The following is a 12,730-nucleotide window of genomic DNA, read 5'->3' as shown; positions in this document are numbered from 1 at the left end:
TTCATTTTCGGTAATTTCATGAAAAAACTTAATTCTTTTAAGCCATTTATAAGCTCAACATTTTACATGACTAAATGTTACTCCAAGCTTTTACTCACTCACGAGTCACGTGAATAGATTCACATGTAGAGGTAATGGATCACGTGATTAAAGAAACATAAGGTTTCCCTTCATGTGAAAAAATTAAAGTAGAAACTAAAATTAAAGTATTTTCAAATGACTGAAAACGTTTTTTGCGAAAATACTTTGAGTTCAAAATTCACGTACATTTTTATTAAGAATTGGTTTCACAAGGACTCTCATAAAAAACGTTTTCAATCATTTTAAAAACACTTCAAACGAGTATAATTGAACACTAGCTTGATTTACAGGTTTAAACACCAAACGACATTCAAGATTATGGTTTCGACATAAACGTGTGCGACGTCAAATACAAGGTACGCACAAGCTACCATGGACCGGAGAAAGAAGGACGATTTAAGCAAAACATAACATTGCTTATTGTGAAGTACTTGATAGTCCCACAGGTTTGTAATTAGACAGTAACTGGAAGTACAGAACCAAACAACAACCGGAGGTGCACAAACGAACACACGATATATACAAGCACTCGAGCGAGGGTTATTACTGTTTGTCATTCCGGCATGTCAACTAAAGCAGCGTCTCACTTCTTCGTCATCATCATTATCTAGTAACCACCTTGAATAAAAGCATTCAAGCGGTTCAGCTCCTCCCGGTGCTCACTCACCACAGCACGAACCACGTCACCAATGGACACCATTCCAACCATTTTCCCGTTGTCCATTACTGGAATGTGCCTGATTCGGTTTTCTACGCATAATACATACAAATTTCAAGTTTAAAACAGCTTCCTTGCATGGAAGGAAAATATAACGTAAAGGAACGTTTAAGTTGGAAACTTCTGTAACAAGAAGCAGAAGATAATACCTGTCATGAGTTGCATTGCCCGCAAAACTTTGGTGTCAGGGGTGACAGTGATAAGCTTGTTCTGCAGGCACCGCGTTTTTACATTTTCGATCAGATGTTAAACATTCATCAAACTTCAACAAATGTAAAGGGATGTAAATCCTAGTAAGAGTACAAAGTTTCCTGTAAAAGGAGTATGAATTAAGTATAACAAGTTATACCTCCTCAGTCATGATATCCCCAACTTTTGTTGACTTGGATGATCTTCCCTGAACTATGATCTTCCTGAGATAATCTGAAAATTATCCGCCAAACAGATATACAATTAATTATGGAGAACCCAAATGTACCTTCCGATCACTGTTAGTGCAACGCATATCATGTAATCAAAATTATAGACAGTGATTATCCCTTCAAACTTTCCCAAATGTTTGCCAACTATTTATGCTCGCCAAATTTACCATTCTATTTTAGCTTATTGTTCAGCAACAAGTGCATGTATGAGCTCATTCATTCTGCCCGGTGCTTTTCTTCAACCTTTAACTTACGAATTTGTTCCTACTTTCAAGAGTAAAGCTCGATACCGATTGTAGAATAGATTAATAATGAATTTCTATTGGTGTTATCCTTACTCAAAGTGATCTAGACCATTGTTTCCAAAAATAATTCTCAGAAAAACGAAATCGAATCTAAACAAGCTTCCCTAAGGAGCTGCTGAAACACTTGAAATTGAAATGCATAAATTTCTCACAGCTGGCATGTTCCCCTAACAAATTTCAGACTAGAATAATCCAGCTCCCAATGCAAAGACCATTCACATCATGATCTCAAACAAGTGCAGCACGGTATATATCAGTACATTACATAAGCCTACCTCTCTCTGTTATGATTCCTGCAGGAGATTTTTGCTCTCCGGATTTCACAACAACTAAGGCTCCAACATTGTGCTGGGTCATCTGCAAGGGAATTTTTAATTATTTATGACTAAAATCCTTCATGCCAAAGATTGTAAAATCATTGCACGAACACGAACTTTCATAAAGCTCGAATATGCTTACCGACTTAACAGCATCATAAACAGAGTCATCGGTTGTGCACCAGAGCCAGGAACCATCAGCACCTTTACCTTTTGCATTCAAGACATCTGCAATTCTGGTGCTTTCAAAACCATGCTCTTCTATGCGGGTACTGGCAGGCGTAGCAGACTCAAAACGTGAAAACGCAACAGGCTGGAGCAGGGGATTCACAAGACGGATGTGTCTCAAAACTCCATTTTTCACAATGCTTCCGTGTGATGTAAAAGTTTTGAGTACTCCTTGCATTTTACCTGTCTGAAGAGACAGGTTACGTTCATAAACAACATAACATTAATTTGCCTCAACGGATGAATAATTTCCGTCATAATGAAGTACTCTATTTAATTAGTATCAATCAGCATAGTATTTGGTTCGTTTCATATTCGTCTATTGGCCTTACTTTCTCAGCTTTGCATCGTAATACATAAAACACTTAAGATCTCATACTCCCATGATATAGCTAAAACTTCATGAACAAAATATTCAAGGAAAATTATAATAACATACGGAAGTTTCTTGGAAGCCAAACACACCACAAATGGAACTGCGTCCTGCAACATATACCAAAATAAGCACTTTTCAAATTACTTATTTATTAAGCACTTTACAGTTTCAAGGGTGTAGTAGTTAATCTAAAGTCTATAGTTTGATGAATTTGGTTAGAAGCAAGCTTTACTTTTAAAAACAAATTTCTAAAACTCCCATAAGAACTCAATTCAATCAAGACTTTCTTTTTTCAATAGAAAGACTTGACAAAGTCAAAATCTTCACAAAGTGCTTTTGACAAACTGATAAAAGAGAGATCCAAAATTTTCCATCTCCAAATTAATAAATGAATAAATCCCATGATAGAAGTTTCCCCTAAAAAATACCAGCTTGCAGTACAAAGTACCCAAGAGTTCATATACATATATATATATATATATATATATATATATATATTATGTATATGTATATATCAAATACACACTTGATTCGATTAGATTAAGTCACTCACTTCAGAACCCAAAATTTAATTTCCTTCAAAAAATATGAAAAATGAAAAGAAACTTGAAATCTTTTGATCTATCACAGTAAAGTTTCAGTCTTTACTGAGTGAAAAGAACTACAGAAATGATCAATCAATCATTTATTTCAGCCATGGAAGTTACCGATAAGATTTGGTAAGCTAGCAAAAGCTTGAAGAAGAAGAAGAAGAAGAAGAAGGTAGAGTTAGAGAGAGAAAATTACCAAAGAGGAGAATGAGAGAGAGTGGGGCGGCTGCAAATTTTCTTCGGGCTTAGACAGAGATGGAGAGACCCATCTCAAGACCTAGTTTTTTGACTTCTTATGCCACCTGAAACTGCTCAGGCATTGGGTGCTGGGTGCTGGGTACTTTAACGGCGTTTGTAATGGATAAATTAAAAGATCTCTCCGACACGCGTCTGAAAAGACGCGAATCTGAAATCATCTAACGGTGGTTCTTTTTTCGGACGAAACTAACGGTTACTGTCTTTTTTTAAATTCTTTTTTTTTTTTAAACGATCTTATCTAAACTAAATGAGAGGGGAGTTTAATCTGACAATGGAACTGCAATAATGTGATTCGTCTTTGGCGAAAAATTGAATCTAAAACCTTTTGTTTACGAGTGAAGAAGAATATCATGAGATTGTAGTATTAAATGGCTTTTTAAACTTATTTGTTTTTGTTTTTTTCAACCAAAACATAGTTCTCACCTTATTAAAGTCGTGAAATTCGCACTTTAATACTCTTACTTTTTTCGTCTAACTTTCATACATAAAATTACTTTTTTGTTATAGATTCATATTTTTATTAATTTTTCCATCAAGCACAACTGATGATGTGGCATTGTGGGCTCCACGTGGACATATGAAACATTCTTACTTTACTACCCTCAAGTATCATGAAATCCACACTTTGTTATTCTGAGTTCTTTCATCTCACTTTCACTCCTAAAATTACAATTTCTCATAAGTTTATACTTATGTTAGCCCTTCAATTAAGTGCTTTGTAACTGATGACGTGACAGGCACTGATCCATCAAAATTTACAGACGTGACAAATTAAATAATATTAAAAATTAATTCATCAATGGAAGTTTAAAACAAAGAATGATGCTCTCCCTTCCTTCTTCGACTCTGCAATGCTCACGAGCCGTTGGCTGCCTCACCTCCACTAGCAGATGCAGAAACCACCATTATCGCCGCTGACAAGCCTCCTCTCTCTATTTTGTCTCTTCAACCTCGTCAACGGAAAAAGAAAATATATTATCGAAATTGGATTCTTGTGGTCAACTGTTTGAATCGAAGAATCATATCGATTTGATTTGTCGACTACGATTCAGTTCTGGTAGATTTTCGATTCCAACTCAATTTGATCGATTCAATTCGATTTCTTGACCAATAATTACTACAAGTTGAAGGAATCAGTGTTTATTCTCTCCGACGACGAGTCGACAACCATGATAACTAATCTGGTGTGGGGGTGTGAAGATTGATAGAGATGGAGGTTGATTTTGGGGACTTCGCTTTTGGAGGTGGGATATTAACATTTTTTTTAATTTTCCCCTAAAAAACAAAAAAACACTAAATTGTTTCACATGTCCCTGTGGGACCCACAATGCCATGTCATCAATTAACAAGCACTTGACGAAAAGACTTACAGAATTATGAATTTGTGAAAAAAAAAAAATATTTAAGTATGAAAGTGTGAAAAAAAAAACAAAAAATAAAATGCGAATTTTACGATATTTAAAAGTAATAAAGTGAGAATGGTAATGGAATGAAATTGAGCATTGGTGCTTTTACTAGTTCTCACTATCAACCAAACAATGGAATCGATTATATTCCCATTCTTATTCACATTGATTTTATTCCACTCCAATGACCAAACACACCACCTTGCACAAATGAAACCAAGACCTAGATGAAGCGTAAGGGCAACGCTTTTAGTGTAAAGGATTCCATTTGTTTTCATGTAGCTACCATTTGTCTCTTTGCGTTGTGCTTATTTGGTAGAGACTTGGGAGCTTCAACCCATGCTCTATAGAATATGCCAACTCATAACACCATTTCTAACCGATGGGTTCAGAATGTCAGAACGTCAAAAATAATTCAAAAATCGTCTCCAATAAAAAACTAGGCTAAAGAGCTTATGGCCCCACAGGACAAAAAAGGGTCAAAGGGCCAACTGGTTGGCCATCTTCAGTCAGCTTGCTGGCTAGCCCACTTATTATTATTTTATTTTTTGTTCTTTTCCATTTGCCCAGCCCTTTTGTTTTTTTTCTAATTTTTTCATACATCATTTCTCACATACTTTTCACCATTCTATACTATCTTACCTTATTTTACTTCAATTATTTACATTTCATATTATAGCCCCTTGGCCCTTGGTTGGAGATGGTTTTTTGTGATAAAGTTTAAAACGAGCCATATGACCCTCGGTTGGAGATGATAAGAAATATGACTATGCACTGTTCATTAAAATATTAATTTCTTGGAGGGCCAGAGGGCTAAAACGAGTCATCTGACCCTCATTCTGTTAGAGATGGTCTAAGTACGTGCAAGTATATCTGTACCAAGCATAAAATATTCCTCTACACGAGCACGTGGACAACACGAATTGGATGACGTGAAATCTTGTATAACTATAGGGTTTCACACATTGGCTTAACATGTGGGCCAACTTACGCTTTGATACCATGCATAAGTTGAGGTTCTACCATAAAAACAATTGACAATTACTCTTTATAAGCCCTTCGAAATGTGTCTAGCAAACAGGCTGTGTTTGTCGTAATCTTGTCATTTTCGTGTCGTATCATTTATCTTAACGAGTCATGTTATGTCAAACACGTTACTTTAACGGGTTCTTAACAAGTGACCCAATAAGGACCTGATTCGTTAACAGTCGTGTCGTTTCGTGTCGGGTTAACGGTTACGCAAGAATTGTTATGCCTAATATCTATATTTGGCAAACAATATTTCATCAGGTTCTTAATGGGTGACCTGATAACGATCCGATGCATTAACAGATTATTAACGGGTTACAAGATAATGACTCGACTTATTAACAAGTTGACTCGAAACTCGTTATTTTTATGTCGTTTCATGTCAGATTAACAGGTCATGTAAGAAATTGTGAGCCCTATGTACAAGGTGTGTTCCACCATCCCATGTAAAACTTTATTCTTCACATTCTCACAACAGTTACATACAACTCACTTGTGTGTCTTTTATCACGTAATTTTTTTACATTAGTAATAATTTACTTGCTTTATAACATTTTGTTATCTCTCTTGTTGCATGATCAAAGTCTCGAGAAAAGACTGCAAGTTCCTGTCCGGCATCTAGCTGCCTTCACTGTCAAAGTGATTTGCTCCACAAAAGCACACGACAAAATCCATGTCCAATGAAACAAAAAGCGTGTCATATTATCAACCCTCACTAGTCACTACCCACTACCAGATTAGACATGAAAGAAGAGAGTTCAACTCTTCCGGTTGCGACGGAGATGACAATGCCAAAATGTGGAATCTCAAAGACTTCACTTTGCACAGTGACAGTTCAGAGTTCCATATGTCGTTTACAACAAAAGTCAACTAGTTATTTCTTCGACTACATCGGAGTCAGTGGATTCTATTTTATCTTGTTACTTTTCTTTAGTAATGCTTAAACGCTAATTAGTTAGTAAATTAATATAAAGTTAATCACTCATTTTATAATACTTATGTTTATATGGACCGATAGTTTCAAAAGCCATCATTAAAAGATCATCTTTGCATGAATTTGTTTAAATCAAAAGTATTTTGTTATATAATGGTGGTTAGAAGAAATTGAAATACCTCTCTGAGTTTTCATGATCCAAAAAATGATAGATTGTCATGACAAATGCACTAGCTAATCTCTTGAAAAAAAGAAAAACCGTTTTGTTAGATAACTGTGACCACATAGACAAATGAACAAAAAAAGTTGTCAATTAACAATAAACTGGTTACACTGCTAATCAAATGGCTAAAATGAATTTTGATTTTGATGAATTTGGCATATAAGAAATGATAGGATTGAGAATGAGAATATTCGAGGTAAAGTATGAATGGTCGTAATTGAAGATAAGATGAGATAAAATCGGTTAAGGTGATTTAGAAACATGAACTGAAAACCTACATATGCTCCAGTCAAAAGTTGTGACTATGGGATAAAGACTCAGAACAAAAGAAGTAGAGGAAGACCTAGAAAACTTGAAAAGAGAGTTCAAGAATAGATATGGAATACTTAGAGTTAACGAAATACTCGATGCAAAATCGAGTACAACAACTTTTTAGAATTCATACAACTGACATCACTTATTGGAACAAAGCTTAATTATTGTTGTTAAAAAGATGAACTTAATCGATAACCTAAACATTGAATGATACGAAACATAAAATTAAATCCTGAAAATGAACGCAAACAAGTGATGGTGTCTTTCAATTTTGCCGTGGGGGTATTAACAATTCCATGGTGTCTTTCTCGTGCATGTCACATGATTCAACCGATTATTAAATGTTGAGCAATGGACCAGTTGAAGTGGTTGAAATATTTATACAAAAACTTTATTTTATTTCCTTCATTTTTTTTTTTTTTTTTGTTCTTCCCAAAGGTGGAAATTAAAGAAATGGAAAAAAAAGACTATCTTTTTGGGCACAAATTAAAAAATGAAACCACTTTGATTTAAAAACAGAAAGAAGGTGGATGAAGATTGAAGAAGGTCAACAAATTCTTGCAGATGGGTCATTGTTGTCAAGAATCTGTATTAAATGTATAGGGTTTTTATTTGGTTTTTAAGATTTAAAATCAATAAAAATGATCTTTGATATTGTTCACCGTCAATCGTTATAGTCCTTTAGTGAGAAACGTCTATTAGATTGAGGGTTTTTTTTATTATTAATTCCCTTAAACTGATAGTTTTTTTTTTTTTTTAATTCAACATCTTTTTTTACATAATGATCAAATGATTGACGATGAATAATCTCAATATCAATTTTTATCGATTTTAAATTTCAGATATCAAAGTAAAAGGTTAGGACAATTTCAAGAACTATTTTAGTTTTAAAAAAAAATTAATTAATTTAATATTAGTATTAATGTTATTAATATCTGTTTTAATTTATTTGAAAATTATATGGCTCTGTGACTCTGTGACAAAGCGTGCACCTACCCATCGTCCTCCACTGTGCTCCATTTTTTGAATTGAATCTCTGCGACAAAAGAATCTCCGGATCCGATTTGGCGAATTGGTTTTTTTTTGTTTTTTCCGGAGCACCGCATAAATTCGAATACCAAATGGGTTCGTGTTGTTCGACTCAGAAAAGCTTGGGGCAGAGGAGTGATATGGTGGAGCAGAGCAAAGTGGACTACGCCGACGACGCTTCTCCGAAGGCCAAAGGCGGCTCGAAACGGTGGAAGAGGAAGAAGCCGAGAGCTGAGCAAGCGTGTTGCGGAGATTTGGGCCATCAGATTGGTATTCCGGGCAGATTGATCGGCAATGGAGGCAGCAAAGTCGCCTGCTTGTATACCCAGCAGGGAAAGAAAGGGACCAATCAGGACGCCATGCTTGTCTGGGAGGTTGGTTTGCTCTTGACTCTCTCTCTAACTTTTTACTGCTGTTTTGCTGCTTTATCATCAGCTGTGACCACATGTTTGACCGTGATCTGACCCCAATGTCAAAACCCATTTCTGCATATTTACTGTATTTTTGCAGTTGGGTTTGGAAGATTGAGTCGAAAAATGGACCTTTTTGCAGCTATTTTTTTGGAAAAAAATCTGTGGAAACTGGAAAATGTGGGTTCATATTTTGGCAGGATGGTATTAATCGTAAAGGGTTTTATGGAAATGGGGAAGAAAGATAGAAATGGATTGGTGGTGTTGCTTCAATTGCACAGTTGCTAGGTCACTTTTTGTTGGTACTATTTTATTCAGGGATTACTTGAATTGTGAGTTACATTAGTCTATTTATAACTTTGTTCACACTTCAGAGCAAAGATTTTGCGAATCCAGTTGAGCTCCTGTACTAATATATTTGACCTTTGTGTGATTTTGGAATGACCCTTGCGAGGAATTTCGGCATGAATGCCCTGCATGTAGGCATACCGTAATCAGTTGCCCGTTTTACGTTCTTTTTAGCTGGTCTTGGGAAGGACCCTTCTTCAATCTTCCATACCTCTGTGAGGCTAAGGAGACGTTTTTTTATCAATTAAAAGATAAAGAATATACTTGAAATTTGTTACATTTTACGGCGTAATGATTTGTCAGTAAAATGTTGATTTCCCCTACGTCATTGAATTAGTATAGTCAAATTACAAAGCTTTTTGGAAGGTTGTTCCTTTATATGAAATGTTCTCTATTTCTCTTGTTCATTTTTTGGGATCAATTTGTGCTGATTTGTTTGCAAGTTTCTGCTGTAGAATTTTGCCACAAGAAGTGATACAACATTTTGTGGGGTGTTTGATGGCCACGGTCCATTTGGTCACGTGGTCGCCAAGAAAGTTCGGGATTCTCTTCCTCTTATACTATGTACTCAGTGGAAAGCTAATTCAAACAGTGATCTGAGCAATCTCAATAAGGCTGAGAATGCGAATGGGAGCTCTAATTTGGAGGAACCTGCATCGCCAAGCATTGATGATGAATGGTGCGAATCATTGGAGGTTCAGGCAAATGAAAAACTACCTGACATGTATCTCCCACTAAAAAAGTCATTCTTAAAGGCTTTCAAGTTAATGGACAAGGAACTAAAATTGCATCCAACCATCGATTGCTTCTGCAGTGGCACGACTGCTGTTACATTGGTAAAGCAGGTGATTGTTCATGAAACATCCTCAAAGTGTGTGTGCGTGTATTTCTATGCATCATTTTGTATTCGTATCTGACATGGTGTTTGTGTGCTTACATGGGTACGTACATGTGCTTACATGCATACGTGCATATGCTTACATGCATGCATGCGTATGTATGTACATATATACATGAGTATATGATAGTAAAAAAACTTGGATAGGTACTGTGTTGAGGATAACTTAAAAGCCTCACACCATCCCCTTCTAAAAGGAAAAAAACGTCTGAAAAGTTAGGGGTTGTTTGGTACTCAATTTGAAAGCAATTTATAGTTTTCAAAAATGATGAATGTAGCTAAATTACCTAGTACTCAAAAGTTTCAAAAACAAATATTTGGATTGAAGAAGGATACCAAACGGCCCATAAGTTTTAAGCAGCTTATGTGCTGATGCTTTTTGTCATCAAGGGAAACATCAAGAGCTTTGGGGGAAAAAATTTAAATGTTGTTTTTCATTTAAACATTAACATTATGATCAACTAAATTGGTAAAATATGTTGGAAAATAAGTTTAAAAATGATTTGTATTTTCATATCATTCATATAAGTGATCATTCTCTAACCAAAGGTTTCTGGAAACTTTGAGATTATACAGTTTTTTTACGCAAAATTTTCTTTTTTATTTGTTCATAATCTGTTTTCTTTACTATAATAACAAGAAATCTGATCCTTTGGTAAGTGCTTTTAGGTTTTTTTATCGTTATTATGAGTCTGTTCTATTCTTCTTTTCTTTGAAATTAATTAATTTATTTTTAGTTACGGGAATTCTTATCATAATGGCATTTCTTGGAAGCTGTCTTGGTTGAAGGCTGAACTAGACATTCTCAGTATGATGAAATTTCCTATCACTGTTGAGAAAACTAATCTCGAGGTTTACGGTGTTTTAGGGTCAGAATCTTGTAATTGGAAATGTTGGGGATTCAAGGGCTGTGCTAGCAACGAGAGACCAAGACAACTCTCTGATTGCTGTACAATTGACAGTTGATTTAAAGCCAGATCTTCCTGGTATCTCTCTCTCACAAATCTCATGTACAAACCTGATACTTGACTGCAAAAAAAAAAAAAATCCGTTGATGAAAATTTATTGACTCTTCTGTTTTTAGCGGAATCTGCTAGGATCCAGCAATGCAAGGGAAGGGTATTTGCTTTGCAGGATGAGCCAGAGGTTGCTCGTGTATGGTTGCCGAATAATGATTCTCCTGGTTTGGCAATGGCTAGAGCCTTTGGAGATTTCTGTCTGAAGGATTTTGGTTTAATTTCTGTGCCTGATGTTTTCTATCACCATCTTACTGAAAGAGATGAGTTCATAATTCTTGCCACCGATGGGGTATCTTTCTTCTTTCCTTTTTATATTTTTGGTTTCTTGTGGCCTAAAAGTGCTCAATAAATTACACATCATACAGGTCTGGGACGTCCTTTCAAACAAGGAGGCTGTTGAAATTGTAGCTTCTGCCCCCGGTCATACAACAGCAGCCAGGGCTCTAGTGGACTGTGCCGTTAGAGCCTGGAGGCTCAAATACCCTACTTCCAAGAATGATGATTGTGCTGTTGTATGCCTTTTTCTAGAAAAGTTGTCTGATGCTGGTGAGGCTTTGACAGAGAATGATATGATGAAGATTAATGAAGAGACGAAGGTTAATGAAATGATGAAGATTAATGACAAGACAAAGAGTAATGAAGAGACGAAGATTAACGGAGAGGCAATGGAGAGGATGGCAATAACAGAAGAGAATACTGAGGATTCAGAAACTGGTAGTTCTCATGCTGTTCTTGAGCATTCGGGTACCATACGAAGCTCTGATGAGATTGTGCCCGTATCTGATTCAACAGAACAAAAGCTTCCAACAAAGTTCGAGGGCCAGTCTAAAAGAAGTTTAGCAGAATGCATTTCAACAAAAGAGGACGAGGACTGGTCGGCCTTGGAAGGTATTACCCGCGTTAACAGTCTGTTAAGCATTCCCAGACTCTTATCCGGTGATAAAAGAGCTGCCAGTTGGAGAAAAAAGTGGCTATGAAACATCGAAGGGATCTCCTTCGGTTTCAATCTCAGCAAAAAAGTTCATAAATGATACCTGTTACACAGCTACATTTCCGTTCTCAAAAATTGATCATTCAGATTCACAGTTAGAGAATCGGGCACTTTCAGGTTGCCAGATACGGTGTTCACACAGGTATCACACACTTCCTAGATGTATCAGTAAGCCGTCATATGTTAAGCAGCCTCTATTTTTGTTGACTAGTGGCCATGCAGATTGCTTTTTGGAATATGGATGAACAACTATATTGTAGTCTAGTGAAATCGAGCCGTCGTTTTGTGTTATTTTTCACTTTGAAACCTTGTCTACAGATAGCGAACCACAACGCTTTCCTCGTTTGTTTTCGTGATTATTTGTATCCCTATTTTTCTCCTTCATTGGCTCTTTAATCTTTGCCCCCTGTTGCTTCCTTGCATATTTAGACCTAAACCAATACTGGACTTTGGACTATGAAACTCACCGGAGCATAGTACAATTTTCATGCTTTTAAATTCACAGCCCAAGAATCAGCTTATTGATATTCGGCGCATGCCATTCATCGAAGCATAGTAGAATTTTCATAATTTAACAGAGTTTTCTAGTATGCATTATACACTGGGATCTTTGGGCAATTAGATCTTGGGCCGTGCATCCAACCCTACATTCATCGCGAACATGCTATACGAAGCATGGTAGAATTTTTTAATCAATTAATTATTGGGATTTTTTAACTTTAATCCTTTAAGAAGATTAAAATTTAAAATAAATCTGGTATTAGACTACATATATATTACAGTTCCTTGATGTGTCCTTAATTCAAAATGATCAATGTGCATTTTATTTAATG

At 35.9% G+C, this 12,730-nt stretch overlaps 2 protein-coding genes across 5 annotated transcripts; one reads left to right on the top strand and one right to left on the bottom strand.

Moving 5' to 3' along the window:
- Positions 1-343: 343 nt before the first annotated feature.
- On the bottom strand, positions 344-3,374 carry LOC137715040 (CBS domain-containing protein CBSX3, mitochondrial-like). Of its 4 annotated transcripts, none has more exons than XM_068454253.1 (7): positions 3,234-3,374; positions 2,511-2,554; positions 1,986-2,258; positions 1,802-1,883; positions 1,149-1,222; positions 949-1,009; positions 344-831 (listed from the first exon to the last, which is right to left on the bottom strand). In XM_068454253.1, exons 3-7 carry the CDS (start codon positions 2,247-2,249, stop codon positions 689-691), a joined length of 624 nt encoding a protein of 207 aa, XP_068310354.1. In that variant the 5' UTR covers positions 2,250-2,258; positions 2,511-2,554; positions 3,234-3,374; the 3' UTR covers positions 344-688. The 4 variants fall into 4 exon arrangements, with proteins under 4 accessions (XP_068310354.1, XP_068310356.1, XP_068310355.1 ...); XM_068454255.1 differs by having other exon boundaries at positions 1,986-2,254; XM_068454254.1 differs by lacking the exon at positions 2,511-2,554 and having other exon boundaries at positions 3,234-3,367.
- A 4,833-nt stretch (positions 3,375-8,207) lies between these two features.
- Positions 8,208-12,293, top strand: LOC137715411 (probable protein phosphatase 2C 6). Its single transcript, XM_068454735.1, has 5 exons — positions 8,208-8,605; positions 9,445-9,834; positions 10,756-10,873; positions 10,972-11,195; positions 11,272-12,293. The coding sequence occupies exons 1-5, from the start codon at positions 8,324-8,326 to the stop codon at positions 11,881-11,883; spliced, it is 1,626 nt and encodes a 541-aa protein (XP_068310836.1). The 5' UTR covers positions 8,208-8,323; the 3' UTR covers positions 11,884-12,293.
- Positions 12,294-12,730: the final 437 nt, after the last annotated feature.

The sequence above is a fragment of the Pyrus communis genome, chromosome 14 (assembly GCF_963583255.1).
Source record: "Pyrus communis chromosome 14, drPyrComm1.1, whole genome shotgun sequence".
In the NCBI taxonomy this organism is placed as follows: domain Eukaryota; kingdom Viridiplantae; phylum Streptophyta; class Magnoliopsida; order Rosales; family Rosaceae; genus Pyrus; species Pyrus communis.
This window is presented reverse-complemented; position numbering and strand designations above follow the sequence as displayed.

Bases quoted from the DNA above. Each gene is read 5' to 3' on its own strand.
- LOC137715411 (XM_068454735.1), top strand. From the start codon at position 8,324: ATGGGTTCGTGTTGTTCGACTCAGAAAAGCTTGGGGCAGAGGAGTGAT. The intron at 9,835-10,755 runs GTGATTGTTCAT...ACGGTGTTTTAG, and splicing joins CTGTTACATTGGTAAAGCAG to GGTCAGAATCTTGTAATTGG. The intron at 11,196-11,271 runs GTATCTTTCTTC...CACATCATACAG, and splicing joins TAATTCTTGCCACCGATGGG to GTCTGGGACGTCCTTTCAAA.
- LOC137715040 (XM_068454253.1), bottom strand. From the start codon at position 2,249: ATGCAAGGAGTACTCAAAACTTTTACATCACACGGAAGCATTGTGAAA. The intron at 1,223-1,801 runs GTAGGCTTATGT...GATAATTTTCAG, and splicing joins AGGAATCATAACAGAGAGAG to ATTATCTCAGGAAGATCATA. The intron at 1,010-1,148 runs GTATAACTTGTT...CGGTGCCTGCAG, and splicing joins GGGATATCATGACTGAGGAG to AACAAGCTTATCACTGTCAC.